Source organism: Prorops nasuta, unplaced genomic scaffold (genome assembly GCF_024137725.1).
Source record: "Prorops nasuta isolate Cenicafe-Biocafe unplaced genomic scaffold, Cenicafe_Pnas_1.2 PNAS00002, whole genome shotgun sequence".
In the NCBI taxonomy this organism is placed as follows: Eukaryota; Metazoa; Arthropoda; class Insecta; order Hymenoptera; family Bethylidae; genus Prorops; species Prorops nasuta.
Genome location: NW_027116799.1, coordinates 9,607,534 through 9,623,969, shown reverse-complemented (window position 1 = coordinate 9,623,969; position 16,436 = coordinate 9,607,534). Strand labels below are relative to the sequence as shown.

At 37.2% G+C, this 16,436-nt stretch overlaps 1 protein-coding gene across 16 annotated transcripts in view; it reads left to right on the top strand.

Annotated features, from left to right (window-relative positions):
• The window catches only part of mtd (mustard), a 34,682-nt gene that overhangs the window by 12,604 nt on the left and 5,642 nt on the right, over window positions 1–16,436 (top strand). For 8 of the 16 annotated variants that reach the window (XM_066743942.1, XM_066743955.1, XM_066743936.1 and 5 more), the window contains 12 exons: window positions 2,432–2,497; window positions 2,722–2,828; window positions 7,288–7,379; window positions 8,212–8,589; window positions 8,735–9,775; window positions 9,867–10,021; window positions 10,397–10,567; window positions 11,023–11,192; window positions 11,985–12,020; window positions 12,581–12,743; window positions 13,431–13,650; window positions 14,184–14,270. In XM_066743942.1, coding sequence (XP_066600039.1) covers window positions 2,432–2,497; window positions 2,722–2,828; window positions 7,288–7,379; window positions 8,212–8,589; window positions 8,735–9,775; window positions 9,867–10,021; window positions 10,397–10,567; window positions 11,023–11,192; window positions 11,985–12,020; window positions 12,581–12,743; window positions 13,431–13,650; window positions 14,184–14,270 — 2,686 coding nt within the window. Of the gene's footprint in view, window positions 1–2,431; window positions 2,498–2,721; window positions 2,829–5,371; window positions 6,516–7,287; window positions 7,380–8,211; window positions 8,590–8,734; window positions 9,776–9,866; window positions 10,022–10,396; window positions 10,568–11,022; window positions 11,193–11,984; window positions 12,021–12,580; window positions 12,744–13,430; window positions 13,651–14,183; window positions 14,271–16,436 lie in introns of those variants that run through there. The other 8 variants (XM_066743987.1, XM_066743949.1, XM_066743921.1 and 5 more) reach the window with 6 other exon arrangements.

The window sequence follows — 16,436 nt, the reverse complement described above, 5'->3', positions numbered from 1 at the left end:
TTGTCATGAGCTTTTCAAGCAGAATTAGGGGTCTTTATTAAAATTTCCATATGAAAGCCTAGTCACACGCTCTCCTCCTCATCCGCAATAATTCCACAAGCCAGAGTGCGCTATAACATTTGTCACACAGCCATCTATTATTGTCTATTACGATGCACTTCGTGTACGCTGCACTCTTAGCGTTAGAATTTCATTTTCGTCTCTTCTCTCTGTTCTATGCTCTCTTCCTTCTTTGTCGATCGTTCTTCAAATGTAACATTAGCTGCCGGAAGTGCGTTTACGCGCTTCCGCAGTCTTCAATTCGTTCTATTCTTTGCTGGCGTAGCAAAATATTAGCTAGTCCTGGCGCAATACCAATCAATCTATTTATACTTATATAAATAGGAGAAATATATTTAAAAAAAAAATTGAAAAACTGTCAGACTAATCTGCGCTGGTATAACAATGTAGTTTAGAGCGTGTTTAACAAAGATTAACAAGACAATTGTCTGCTGAACCGAGTGAATTTATGAAGCGTTGAAAACAAGTTATATAGTAGATGAACAAGTATGCTATTTGCTGTTGAATGTAACTTGTATGAGATATATAGGCTGGTATTGAATAACCCACTATTTTTTTCTATTTTCGATAATTTTTTAATTCTTTGTATTGTATTGTGGACACTGCAAAATATTCACGTATATGGTATATACCTATGGTTTTACTTTTATAAAAACAAAAAAGCTATTGAGTTTTTGTTATTTTTTTCGATAGTTTTGCAATTTTTTGTATTGAATTATTATCGTTACAGTGCGATGGAAATATTCCTATGTATATAGTATATACCAGTAGTATTAATTTTACAAGAACAAACAATCGAATTTGTTTTCGGATTTTCTACTGTTCTCCAATTCTCTTCGTATTGTGGTATTAGCATTACAATGCAATGTGAGCTATATTCTTCTCTCTCTCTCTATATATATATAGTTGTATATACCAGCGGTTTTAATTTTACAACAACAAACAATTGAGTTTCAGCCTAATTGACGAGCACTATAATTTAGACGGTCTATTACTTTTGTGGTTTTTTCTCACGCTTCTTTATTGCTCATCGTAAATATAGCCAGAGTGGCTAACAAAAATGTCTCTGCCATTTTTTCCGTTACCAATCAACAAGTAGGGAATTATCGTCCGTTCTTGCTACTCGTAGCGATATAACTGAGTTAAATCATGGTTAAATCGGGTCTCTCGTACCTGTATAGTAATTAGATCGATTAGATAGGCGATTGGAGATTAATAGTCAATTTAGAAAGCCGATTTAGCGTTCATTGTGTCCGTTGCTCTGTATAATATCTTCTATGCAGCATTTTGCACGAGAAACCTCGACGACGTTGATGACTGCAGTATACGAAGCATTGCGCACAACAGGAAATGAACTTCTAACTCGATTAAACTGATTAAGGTTAAACATACGTTCCCCTAATTAGATGGTATAGAGATGTACGGACAGTTGAGACTACGTCGCGGCATCGTTCTACCAGCTTTTAGCAAACGAACGAATCTCAGGGTCTGCGTACGTTGGTCACGGAGTTCGATTAACTCTCTTACCCCCCCTCCCCTCTCCTTCCGCCTGCGAAGAAATTTCTAACCTCTCATTGGGTGCACTAAAAAAACACGAACGAATCGGAGGATCTGTGTACGTTGGTCGCAAAGTTCGATTAACCCCCCTCCCGCCTTCCCCATACGAGGAAATCTCTAACCTCTCATTCGCTGGACTAAAAAAACACGAACGAATCTGAGGATCTGTGTACGTTGGTCACAAAGTTCGATTAACTCTCTTAACCCCCCTTATAAGGAAATCTCTGACCTCTTTTATTCGGTTCACTGAAAAAACCTACCGAAAGATAGTTGGGACTACGTCATGGCGTCGTTCTATCTTTCAACCACTTTTAACGAAAGAACGAATCTCGGGATCTGTGTACGTTGGCCACGGAGTTCGATTAACTCTCGTATCCCCCCTTCCCTTTACCCTTATGCGAGGAAATCTAACCTCTCTCATTTGGTTCACTAAAAAAACGTAGCAGAGGCGCGCACACTGTTACGACCTCGATTCTCCACTATTTTTGGCTACCTGCAATATTATACTATAATTTATACCACCTGTGTACTATATACATATATAACACATGCACAGTGTATAATAATAACCGACGAATACCGTTTGGCAATGTGCCTTCTTCGCGATTCGCGTTCCGCGGCCAAAGACACTTTGTTTTTATGTCGCCTTCCCGTAAACAATTATGTTTTCTTTGCCCCAGCTAACATCGACCACATTCGCGTCCCCCCCCCTTTTTTCTTATATTTACATTTTTGCTTACATTTATATTTAACGCACGTAGAACGCATGCAATCTCACCGCATTTTTTTTGTTGGATTGTTTGTTGTACGCTAGGTCCAGGCGCATGTCCCAAGATGCAACGCACTCGAAATCCACGGAAAATCTGTCAACGTACTACAGGTTTGTAAGCATAGTCATTTTTCTTTCAATTTTTGTTTGTAAAAGAAATTCAAGAGATCTCAATCGTCTCCTCGTAGACCTTTCGAGAGAGTCTCGTCAAGTTTCACAGGTATTCTTAACAACGGTTATAACGAAACGAAAGATTTTCCATTCCGCATGCTCATTGAGAATAATTTCTAGAGAGATCTATATAGAAAGAGAAATAACGCAATGTTTGTTTTCAGGAGTAAAAGTCGTAGCGTGGATCACGGATTTACCGCACCTTTCGATTTGGACTCATTGAGAAATAAGGTGGAGGGTCGCTTCGAGTCTGTCGAAAAATTATCGAGAGGTGAGTTGATCGAACGTTTTTCACATTCCCAGTTGTGGTGTGAGAGACACGTATTATACATAGATATATACGAGCAAACTTAGCTAATGAATAATTCAACGATTGAGTTACGTTATCTTTAATAATTCATGTCCCATTATAATTACGTATGAAAGCTATTCATGTACAAGGTAAATGTAATTTAATCATTTCCTATAGTAGGAAGTGAGAAAGTAGAAAAGGACAGTACAGCACAGAGACGAGTCAGTGTAGCAGCTGAAACAACGCAAAGAAGATTCGGGAACATGCAAAGTGACCTGGAATTAATTGTAAACTTCATCGAAGGATTTGTAATACTTGACACATGTATATCAATTAGAAAGTGTAATTTAATCGACGTATATTGTAGGAAGCGAGAAAGTAGAAAAGGACAGTACCGCTCAGACGAGCCAATGTAATAGCAGCTGAAAGAATGCAAAGAAGATTCAGGAACATGCAAAATAGCTTGAAATTAATTGCAAACTTCATTGAATGATCTCTGTAGTATGTGACACATGTATATCAATTAGAAAACGTAATTTAATCGTTTTATATAGTAAGAAACGAGGAAGTAGAAAAGGACAGTGATGTCGGGCGAGTCAACGTAGTAGCTGCAACAAACGTGAAGATTTAGGAAAGTTCAAAATTGCTTAGATTTAATGATAAATTTCATTGGAGGATTTGCATAGTACTTGATATATGTATATTAGTTTTAAAATGTAATTTAATCATTTTCTGTAGAAATAAGACAGAAAGTAGAAAATGACAGTGTATCTAGACGAATCAACATAGTAACTGGGACCGACGGAAAAAAGATGGAGGCAAATGCAGAAAATTCAATGGAAAGATCTGCAGCAATCGGCACATGTGTATCAATTAAAAAATTAATTTTATCATTTTCTACAACAATAAGCGAGACAGTAAAAAAAGACAGCACGGTTCGGACGAATCAACGTAGCAACTGTGAATAACGCAAAGAAGCTCGAGGAATATGCAAAAATTCCATTGAAGGATCTGCAGTAATCAACACATGTATATCAATTAAAAAATGTGTAATTTAATGATTTCTTACAAATGGAAGCAAGAAAGTAGAAAAATACAGTAGAATTCAGAAGAGTCAACATAGCAACTGAAACAAAGTAAAGAAGATTCAGAAATATGCAAATAGCCTGGATTTAATTATAATTCCATTGAAGAACTTAAAGTAGTCGACACACACACACATATCAATTGAAAAAAATAATTTAATAATTTTCTACAAAAGGAAACAAGAAAGTAGAAAAGGACATCATGGGTGAGACAAGTCAACGTAGCAACTATAAAAATGCAAAGAGAAGATCTAGAAAGATGCAAAATAACCTGGATTTAATTGTAATTCCATTGAAGGGTCCAAAGTAGTCGACACATGTATATCAATTGAAATAGATATGTCTACGTTTAAAGAACAGCTGGCGTGGATTATCAATAAATGCCTTTTCGGCTTATGTATCATTGAAGAGTTAATCTACAGCACGGATAGATTTTGAATAATCGCGCCTCATCGAATCGACGCTTTTCATTAGTTGATAAACGACTGTGGCGTGCCACAGACGCGTGCTAGAGAGCTGTTGTTTGTACTCGCGTCATTGTCGTGCAGGACTCACGTGAGTCGTAAACTGACTGCGTTGTTGTCGTCATTTTTCTTGCTCTCCTAATCTCTCACTGTTTACCGTAAGAAAGCTCCAACTTGAAAATTTTCATTAAGGTGCTGTTTGTAACCGCGTCATTGTTGTATAGAACTCACGCGAGTCGAAAGATAGCAACATTGTGACATTGTTCAGTCTCTCTCCTAACCTCGTATTATTTACTGTAAAAATGATCCAACTTGAAAATTTTCATTAAATTGTTGTTTGTAGCCGCGTCGTTGTTGTACAGAACTCACGTGAGTCGAAAGATGGCAACATTGTGACATAATTCAGTCACCTAACCTCGTATTATTTACTGTAAAAAAGTTCCAACTTAAAAATTTTCATTCAAGTACTGCCTATAATCGCGCCATTGTTGTACAAAACTCACGTGAGTCGTAAGGTGGCAACATTGTGACATAATTTCAGTTGGCAACATTGTGTCATAATTCCAATCTCTTTTCTAATCTTGCATTATTTACTATAAAAAAGCTTCAACTTGAAAGTTTTCATGAAGGAGCTATTTGTAACCGCGTAATTGTTGTATAAAACTCACGTGAGTCGTAAGTCAGCAACATTGTGACATAATTTAAGTCTCTCTCCAAATCTCGCATTATTTACTATGAAAAAGCTCCAACTTGAAAATTTTCATAAATCAATACACACGGAAAAACTTTCGAAGCAGTAAACATTTTAATCACGATAATAAAGAAAACTCAAAGACGCAAGGCAAAAATTTATCAACATAACCAATCATAAAAAACCTCGTTATTACAATGAATTATTCACTGCATCAATACATCTATTCATTCCAATAAAAAATGTTTACCGCTTACAAAATTCGTCCGAGTGTTACCGTGTTGTTCCACCTCTGCGTGCGAGAGAGGTATTATTTGTAATCGCGTCATTGTACAGCAGAGAACTCACGTGAGTCGTAAAGTCGCAGCGTTGTTGTCGTCATTTTGTTTCTTTCCTAATCTTGCACTCTTTGCGATAGACAAGCTTCTACTTGAAAATCAAACGATCGCGTTGCGGTATCAATTACCTTATCGAGGCATCATCGAGTGTTTGTTCTGTAGTGTACGCGTGCACACCTAATACACACACAACTACCGTGACCATGTAACGAAGGATGGTAGATGACGAGGAGGAGATGAACGGCATGTGATTAATCCGGTGAACGACGCGTCAGCCATATCGAAAGCTCGATGCTGTTAGTATTCCTGTAAATGTTGCCTTATCTCATCGTCATCAACATTGTTCCTCGCGCGTTGGTGTATTTTCTTCTTTCTATTCACCTATTATATACATATATACACATATATATATATGTATATATAGGACTTTAAGCCTTGTCCGTTCGTTCTCGTCACCATCCGACGGAAATAGAAAGAAGAAGGAAGCTTTGGTCTCTTCAGCATAAATTGTGTATACCATAAACCGATTTCAAGCTAGGCTATAATAAAGAAATGCGAGACGTTAAACGAACTCGAGATAATTTTTAACGCCTGGCAGCTCGGTGGCTCAGTTAACACTGACGTTAGCAGTCCAAGTGCACAAAGTCAAACGATCGGATAAGCTCAAGAGTCAATTCTAGACTTCACAGTAGACTCGTGGAAGTGCTCGGTTCACTGCTACGATTATCGATAACCACTTGGTAATCGTCGTTTTTCTCTATGTACACGGCGGACACTAAGATACGCGTCAATTTTTTTCCATCGTTGCAAGACGGATATAGTAGTACGAGTCAATTATTCTTCCATTATTTTTCCGCCGGGGAACAGTGGAAAGAGCAGAAATAAATCCGCCCAAAAGTGCACATTGTGACGACAGAGCACGAAGAGGAAGATGGAGGTTCAGAGTTACGTGGCATCCAGCTCGCAGTGGGACAACAATGATTACGAGCCGCAAAATGTATTCATCTTCGAGAAAATGCATAGGCACTATGTGGTTTATTATGTTGCATATGGTGCTCAGAAGCTGAGATTAAAAATCCTTAGACATGGTAATGAAAACAGCACTTGCAACGTGTTGTAAGTTTAGTATACGTATTGATATGTGGAAGAAATAAAGCGGCTTAAATTGAAGACGATTAGACGCGGTCGTTCATCATTTGTCGAGTTCACTGCAAATTGACATTTGTTTATTTCCAGTCACTTCTCGTAACGTATACGCACACGTTTCTTATTCTTCCTTAAATACAGTAGTCGCTCTTTGGATTTAATTTAATTAAATCTTTTTTCGATCTTGTTTATCTGTTCGTTGTGAATTTGAATTTTTGTTTTTTGTTTCAATGATTTATATATAGGTTGTTTGTTTTGTCGTGGGTTTGGACTAGAGGAAGGATGAATTTCTTTTTTAAATTTTCTAGCTGCTTTGGATTTCATTTAATTAATTTTTTTATGTATTCATGATGGGGGTTCGTCATGAATTTGAAGTTTTCTTGTTTTAATGATTCAAGTTTTTTATTTTGTCATATATTTTTGAAAAATGAGAACAAGGGTGGATTTCTTCTTAAAATATTGCAGTTACTTGGAATATAATTTGATTTAATTTTTTATTAATTCGTTATAAATTAAAATTTGTATTCTGTTTTAATGATTTACGTTATTTTATCATAAATTTGAACAACGAGAACAGGGATAGATTTCTTCTTTCTAAAACATATTCCTGCTTTAAATTTGACCTAATTAAATATTTTCCAAGTATTTTTATGACATCGTCATAAATTAAATTTTTTTTCGTTTTAATGATTCGCGTTGTTTGCTTTGTCGCAGATTCGGACAACGAGAGCAAGGATGGATCTACTGCAGCGCAAGAGAAAAAGTATGGTCGTGTCTCTCAGCCAGCCAATACCATTGTTTACACGGTGAGCATTATTTGATGCATAAGCCACGAGCGTTGCTTAACAAGCTTATCAGTTGTCAGCGTAATCAAAAGTCAAGATGATTATTAGAAGCCAAGGAGAATCAACTCAACAGCTATTGTTCTGTTCTGTTCTGTTTATCCTTGCCGCTTGGCTTATGTACATATATACAGGGCGTAACAGGGATGTTTGGCAAAAATGTTAAAGTGAATTCAGATCATCGCTATAAACATATTTTGTTAACAAAATTTTATTCTCCCACTTGATCCTGGCTTCTTAGAAACCACTTTTTAAATAATTTACAAATTAATGTTGGCCTTTGTAAGCCTTGTGACAAAATTTGTTTAATTTTTAAACAACTAAAGCATGCATTTTGGGTTTTTTATTTCTTCTAAAAACCACGTAGGAATTTTAGTAACCAAGTATTTTAATTAATTTTTCTAGTAGAGTATAGAGAATTCTTTGACAACTGATTAAAAATACTTGGACTCTTAAAATTCCGACGTAATTTCTATGAATGAAGAAATAAACTGAAAAAAATTACTCGTTAAAATTGTTTAAAATATAAACAAATTTCGTCAAGATTGCTTTCACTTAAATACAGAGCGTATAATAATATTATTTTAATTATTCGAAAAATTAGCTTCTAGAAAGTTGGAATCTAACGTGGGACAAAAAATGTTATTAACAAAAAATGTTCACAATTTTGTTTTGCATACATCCTTAAATTTTTGCGAAAATGATTGTTAGACCCTGTATACATGTATATCACATACCTATTCCGTAGTCTCGCAATTACTATCGTTACCCGACTAATAATTACATTTTTCTTTAGGTGGGTGATAGAGATACGCTGACATCAGTGGCAGCAAGGTTCGATACTACACCATCCGAGCTGAGCAAGCTGAATCGTCTCGGAAGTACCTTCATATACCCTGGCCAGCAGTTGTGGGTACCGGCAAAGGGCGAAGGTCGACCTGCGAACGATACAACCCTGGATGCTCTTAGTCCTGATCCATATCACGATCATGATTCGCAGGACGACTTGCCACCTGAGGAGAGAGAATTGCTGGATAGTTTACGACCAGTATCACCAAAGCCTGGTTACATAGAGAGAGTGAAAACACCACTTGGTGTTGCTACCGCAGATGGGGAAAAGCCATTTAAAGAGAGGTTTCTGAAGATAAATGTTCGCCATATTACAGATGGTCAAGTACGTCACTTTTCCTTGGCGATTGTTCATTCTTTTATAAAAAATACAATTTTTAGATAAAAATACAAAATTGTTAGATAATTTAAATATTTCACGTTCGACTATTTTACATATATTGTAATATTAATTTTAAACTGTATTTCAGGGTGTCGTGGGTGGTGTTCTACTGGTCACACCAAACGCAGTCATGTTTGATCCAAATGTATCGGATCCACTTGTAATCGAGCATGGAGCTGAGTCTTATGGTGTGATCGCGCCAATGGAATTTGTCATTAACGCTGCTATTTACTACGATATAGCACATATGAGAGTAGGACACACGAATTCAGGAAACGTAGATAATAAGCCAGAAATATATTATATGAAGAGCGAGAAGCAGGAGAATTTTTGCAAGGTGACAACGGATGACAGCGAGAGCGTGTGCAGTAGTGCTGGGAGAGAAGGTGATGCATTTCCAAAGGCCTTTGATAGGGACCTGGTTACACCTACGAATCTCCCAGACGACGAGGGATCTACCTCGACCAAGGATGAAACATCGGATGAGAAAAAGGAAGCTGAAGGAGGAGGGGGAGAGAAAACTAGTGATATGGATGAAGAAGCAGGGGTCGATACAGCTGATAAGAAGATTGATCGTGAAGAGGAAACAGAGAAGAAGAGGGACGTTGATGAGGTGGATGCGAAGAGTACTTTGGATCAGGATTCTCTTGCAGGACAAGCTTGCAGGACCCTCGAGGAACGCAGACGTTCCATGCTCGACCATCACTGGGCTGTTCCTAGCAAAGATAGAAATACATTGTCAGTTGACGACGAGCAGCAGGATTCCCTTAATTCTGATAAAATAGAGCCAGCAGTGATCAATGCCATTCCAGAGGATGAAGGATCTCTAGTCAAATCGTCGTGTCATGATTCTGGCATTGATATACGTGATCCGAATCCTCCGTTTCCTCTTCTGCAACCTATTCAGTCAAAAAAGGTCTATTCTGATGCAGATATTGTTCTATCGTCAGACTGGGTCCCACCGATAACCATTGCTCCCACTAATATCACTACTACGTTAGAGAGTCCTGCTATTAATGGCAGGAAGAAAGCTAGTTCGGTGTCCTTCAGCTTGGAGAGCAATGTTGAGGAGACTGATAAGGACGAGGAGCACAAGGAGGACGATAAGCAGGAGACAAGAAAAAATAAGGTATAGCTTAATAATGGCTATAACCCAGTAAGATTAATTTTCTTTGGAACGAATAAATTTGGGATCTTCTAACGTTCTCTCAATTTCGTAGATGCTCAAACGACTATCCTATCCCCTATCTTGGATGGAGGGTCTAACTGGCGAGAAAGACGACGAAAGCAAATCTTCTCTATCAGATAAAATGTCGAGCCTGCCTAACAGCGCCGACTCGCATCACTCTTCTGTCTTTAGCAAAGTTTTTTCGAGGTAAATATCCACTGGAACTGTCAACTCTGTTATCCAACGTTTGATATCTATTTAATCCATCTACGATGAATTAATCAATATTTTATTATGCAAATGATTAAAGTCCAGCGACATTTTTGCTTAGCATATAATACTGTGTTTACTGAAATGCTCAGGCTTTCTCGAACATGCTGAGTAGATCTGTATAGGTATACGATACACAGCAAAATCTCTTGGGTATTTACGCCTCGATCGAACGAGCAAAGCATTGTTAAATATCAGAGATTTAAAGCTTCACTTGTTTAGTAGATACTTGGCTTTGCAATTGATTAACGCTTTACTGTGTCTCATTTTTATACGTAACTAACAAAACTATCTAATGGTGATGGATATAAGCTCGCCAATCAACCTGGTGAGTGACCTTAGCTCGGGGCTGTTTGCCAAAACTCCCAGTGAAGAGAGTGGCGGGAGCGGTAGAGCAGGAGGTACTCCTCCATTTACCGTCTCCTCTCTCTCCCAGGACATCGGCTATTCTCAATTTTCACCTGGCTCAACAGGCCTTATTGGGTGAGTCATCGGGCTAGGCCGTGACCCTGCTTGTTCAAACTGTTTCCTTGCCAAGTTCCTCCACGTGACCTTCTTACCATTGTGTATCTTCCCTTGATTTCCAAAAGACACTATAGTTCATCAAAGTTCATCTTCAACGATAAGCTTCGCTACAGTGTTGTTGCTTTTTTATTGCTATTCATGCTGCACTCTATCAAAATTCACATTATCAATGCTCCTCGACGTTTAAACAATGAATTTCCCTTTTTCAGGTAAACTATATGTATTGTGCTTAAATGTGTACATGTAAACCTTTTCACGTACACAGATATCTAACGAGTTTAGGTAAAATACATAGTATGTACAGACGTGCACATCCCTTGGTTGTGAATGTTCATTGCATAATGCACCTTGTCGTCCATATAATTAAAAGGCAGTTTAAGCTTTCTTTGCTAATCCCAAGTGTTTTCTTGCAGGCGTTCATCAGTCGGCACTTTTATACGACAACAGCCATTGATGTCATCTGGAAGCAGCAGTATGGATAGTAGCCGAGGTAGCAAAGCAGCAGTAGCAGCAGCGCCACGTCTGGACTATAGGAGCATGGTTTCTGTTGACGATATGCCTGAACTTTTCGTTAGTTTCGACAGTAAGTAGAGGCTACTCTCTTAAATGAATATTAATGTTTCTCTCATATTTTTCTAGATCAACTTAACTGTTCTTATTACATATTTTTATATATTTTTAGAAAGTACCATTGGTTATCAGTCGTGTGTTCTTCATATTCATATTCTTCTTGGTATTCATGCACAGTTTTTAAAAAAAGGAAAATAGAAAAGTTAAAGAAGAAAGAACAAAATTGGGTTACATACCTAATCCCGCACCGCACAAGATAGTTTGCATAAATGCTTTTTACATAGCATCATTTTTCCTTAGCGCGTCTTTTCTTTGGTCTCAGTATTTCTTTCATCATTTAAAATGTCTCTCTTGTGAGAGGAAATTGAATCGGGGATGAGAGATGTTCAATGAATTTTTTCCATGGGACGCATTTACTAACTTCTGATTATAATAATTGTTTAAATCTATAAATATAGCTTTTAAGGGAAAGTTCTTATAATTATAATAGAATCGTGAAACCCTATGTGCCAGGCAACAATTTATAAAACTGCATGTTACGTTTTACGGTTAATTATATCAATCTCTGCCATTCGATGCAATAAACATTTTTGTTTCGCTCATCATTGTATCTGAAAATTTGCTCTTCGTTTGGCTAAAATAATGTTTAATAGTCTTGCATTCATTACTTTTATCTATAACGCATGTATTACGAATTAACTCTGTACTACATATTAAAAGACGCACAGGGGGTTTCATTATTCGTTTTAATCATACGCTCGTATACTAATATGCAGTAATATCATATGTTTTGTTGTCCCTCTAGTCCAAGCACCTAATTTTCCCGAACTCGAAGGTCTCGGTAGGTTCATACTGTATTAGCTTACTTTTTCAATTTGGCTGATATAATTTGTTCCTTTCTTTCTGTTTTTTGTTTTTTTTTTCTTTCATTTCGATTTCTTTTCCTCTTTTATTTTCTCTAAAACTTTTCTGCCTACCTCTTTAATCACTGCATCATTACTGTCCTTCTGCTCATAACTGCCACTCGAGAATTTTTCGTGGGGAAAAAGCACCATTTGTATTACAATCACTTAATCTTGTGCTCTTTTGTGTCGTTGCAATTAACATATTCATTCAATGAGTGTTCTGCATTGATCAAACCGCATCTCTTGTGTGTGTTTCGTCTTATTTCACAAATATGTTGCATTCCTTTTTCTGTTTGCAGTAATTGCTAAGTGTACATTTGTACGGTTTTGTTAAAAACTTGTATTCGCTGTGAGTTTCGTTCTAGCGATTACAACGACGTAAATTTTGATATTGAAATAATTAAGAGCAAACAAAAAAGTAATAATGATATTGAATTACCTTAGAAAGTATAAATGTATGATTTTACATGAAGAAAATATTTTCCTGATTATATAGAGCTAATACCAAGACCAGCACGTTCCTGCGAGGATCCACCTTTATATCTGAGACTTCGAACTGGAAGGCCCAAGGACAAGAAAATTCCACGGTCAACGCCTATCATGAGCTATGGAAAGAAGAAATTACGTCCTGAATATTGGTTCAGCGTACCGCGCAATAGGTAATACTGTAGAAGAAGTATACACTCTACTGTATTTTGCGATAGTTTTTAATCAGTCCAACAAAACAAAAAGGAAGTCAGATTTTAAAGCATTGGTTGTTGATGCAGTAATATCAGCAATCGTAGTGCGCGCCGCGCTTGTGTGTTGTATGTTTTGTCACATGACACGTTATACGTGTCGATAAGCGAATAAGCAAAGAGGGGGGAGTAAGAGTTAAAGAGTCAAAGAGTATTTTATTGTTTTATTTTAAATCAACGATCAATGTATATGTATAACGTTCATTGTTAATAAATACTCTTTATAATAATAAAATAAACAAGCGATAGAGGTAAGCTCTTAGCTAATAGCTGATTATGTAGCATACATAAGGATTATACTGATGTAATAACGCTATATAAGCTGGTATTGCTGCGTCATACATTTTTAGGTTAGAGTTAAATGTTACACTCTGACATATCCAACTACGTAAAAGTTTGTATGACAAATAGACGACGAAACGCATCAGACGATTTATGTCATTATCAGGGATGATTAATTATTTGTATAATAATACTCGAGTGCCAGAGAGAGTAATGAATGTATTGCCGTTTGTTAGAAATAGGTACGATCTCTTTTTAATGATATTAATTAGGAGTTTACCTGTACTTTTTTATTTTTGTAATTAATTTGTTTTTTCCTAATTACAGGGTGGACGATCTATATAGATTTATACATGCCTGGGTACCATCGTTGTACGGTGAATTGGACGAGGATTACTGGAAGGAACGGGGATACATTTTATCGGACACTGACACGGATTTGTCTCCGGAATTATCACCGCACGATGCTGAAGAGAGCGGAGATCTTTCGGAGGACGGCAAAAAGGACGGCGATGAGATTTCCGAGCTCACCAGAGAGTCTTGGGAGGTAAGCACAGTGGTGCTTGCATCGACGCCTGATCAGCCTCTCATTATTCGAAACAATCATACTCCATACTCGTACTCACTTACATCGCATTTACATTATCATGTTACGCATAGAATCGAAAATTTCATTCGAACATTGTAATTGCGCCCGAAATACCTCGCGCGACTTCATAGCATTAATAATCATGTCCATGCGCCATTTAATCTTAAAATCGTAATGTTTCTCGATTACTCGTTCCTCGCCTCTAACCAATATATCCGTTGATCGCTGAAAAGTCTACGAATGTGCGTAACGGACACCGATATTTTCTTAGACTGTTAGCATCAATATTTTCGTTTGTCTCTTTCTTTTGATAAAGCTGTCGATGAAGCTCGTTATCGTGTACGAAAAATTTTGAAAGTTTTAGGAGAAAGAGCGAGAGAGAAAAAAAGGAAGAATGATTGATGGGGTGGGGGGAGGGATAGTTAGGCGAGGATCGAGAAATAAAGATGAAAGCATATTGTGTTAAACGTGCCGATTGTATTGGCGAACAGCTGATCAAGGCACCCTACGTAAAGCTCTACAGTATCCTGAAGACGTCTAGCGCATCGGCCGATTCCGAGCAGATCCAGGATCCGGAGGTATCGAGTCAAATCCCTAATTCAAGCAAAAAATTTCAATAAATGTCAAACACACAGAGTATCTCTAACTAGCGATACCTAGTAGAAATTTCGGCACAATTTATTTTTTATATGATTACATACTCGTACTATGCGTATACTTACTTACATATTTTACACTGAAAAACATGAATCCATTCATACTTATCCGATGATTGTTAATGTTATCGAATAGATAGATGAGCCTGACAGCAGGGATTCCTGCTACTTATCTTGTAACATTAGATGACCAGTAGATCCGGCACCTAAATAAGACACGTGTAGCATGTTGCACTTATAGTTAGTTCCCAAGCTTCATTGTTGTTTCTTTTCTCTTCTTCTGTTTATCCTCCACACTTCCTCCATCGACATGGAAGCATTTATAATCACAAAGTCTCTTTAATGATTATGATGAAATATTTTTGTTATTTCTCGAGTACCGAATCCAAAGCGTTTTTTAAGTGTACAGTAGTATTAAGTTGGTGCGCATATACAAGAATAATTTTGTCACGGTTTAAAAATAGCATTAGCCAAAAGCTTGTCGAGATATCGTGATATAGACAGATCGATACACCAAGTCTCTTCGCTCAGTCTACTCATCTGCTCTCTTCTCGTATTTCTACTGTACTGACAGCTATAATTACAGTAATAATTTTATCAAATTACAAAAATAGCATTAGCCAAAAGCTTGACGAGATTCTTGATATAGAGAGATTGATACACCAATTATCTTCACTCGGTTTACTCGTTTCCTCCTCTCTCGTATTTCTGCTGCACTCACAGCCATTTACAGTACCATAATTTTGTCATTATACAAAAATAGCATTAGTCAAAAGCTCGTCGACATATTATCGTGATATAGAGAAATCGATATATCAAGTGTCTTTTTTTATTCAGTTTACAGTCTCTCTTGTATTTATGCTGCACTCACAGTTATTTACAGTACCATAATTTTGTCATTATATAAAAATAGCATTAGTCAAAAGCTCGTCGACATATTATCGTGATATACTATAAAGACCGATATACCAAGCGCCTTATTTCATTCAGTTTACACTCTCGTTTGTATTTCTGCTGTATCGACAGTTATTTACAGTAATAGTTTTGTCATTATACGAAAATAGCATTAGCCAAAAGCTCGTCCAGATATTATCGTGATATTTAAAGGTCGATATACCAAGCGTCTTCTCTTATTCAATTTACCCTCTCTTTTGTATTTTTGCTGCACTCACAGCTATTTACAGTATCATAATTGTCATACCAGTCGATTCGCAGCATAGATAGAAGCTACAGAGCGAAAATACGACGTTATCTCAAGCCACGCGCGTTTGTTTTCGGCATTGTTATCGAGGGATTATCTCGTAACAGACTCGTTTAATTGATCGAGCTGAAGTAGACAGCAAAACCGATCAGTCATATGGAAAACTAGCTTTTTCTTTTTGCATACATTTGCTGCGTCGATAATAATGCGCATCGACCCTCCTACTTCGCATTCTATACTTACATTTTTTTTGCTTTATCCCCACGCTTCTTCTTCAATCTTCGCCTCTCCTTTTCTCGACAGAGAGAGAGAGAGAGAGAGAGAGAGAGAGAGAGAGAGAGAGAGAGAGAGAGAACAACTTGCTTCAGTTGCCAGAGTAGACTGAAATGGATAATGTTAAGCGCAGTGCTCAATCTGTTTTGAGAACGTAAAGATCGTGCTGCATCGCGTAATTAATTGCGAACAATTGTAAAAATTAGAACTTATGAGGAAATAGCTGAGTCAAACTCGTAAAGAAACTCAGAGTTAGAATTGTTATTTTTGTACAGTAACGTATGCGTTTCGAGAGAGCGGCTTGCTCTAGGCTCGGTTTATCAGAGTTAGTTGAAATTGATGATACTAAGCACAGTGCTTAATTTGTTTCGAAAACGTGCGAATCGTGTTGCGTCGAATAATTTATTATGAATAATTGTAAAAATTATAACTAGCGAGGAAAACTTTGACTCAAACTCGAGATGAAATTCAGCGTTAAACTTGTTATTTTGCACAGTAACGTTTGTTTTTCGAGAGAGTGGCTTGCTCGAGGTTCGGTTTATCAGAGTTAGTTGAAATTGATGATACTGAGCACAGTGTTCAATTTGTTTTGAAAACGTGCGGATCGTGCTGCG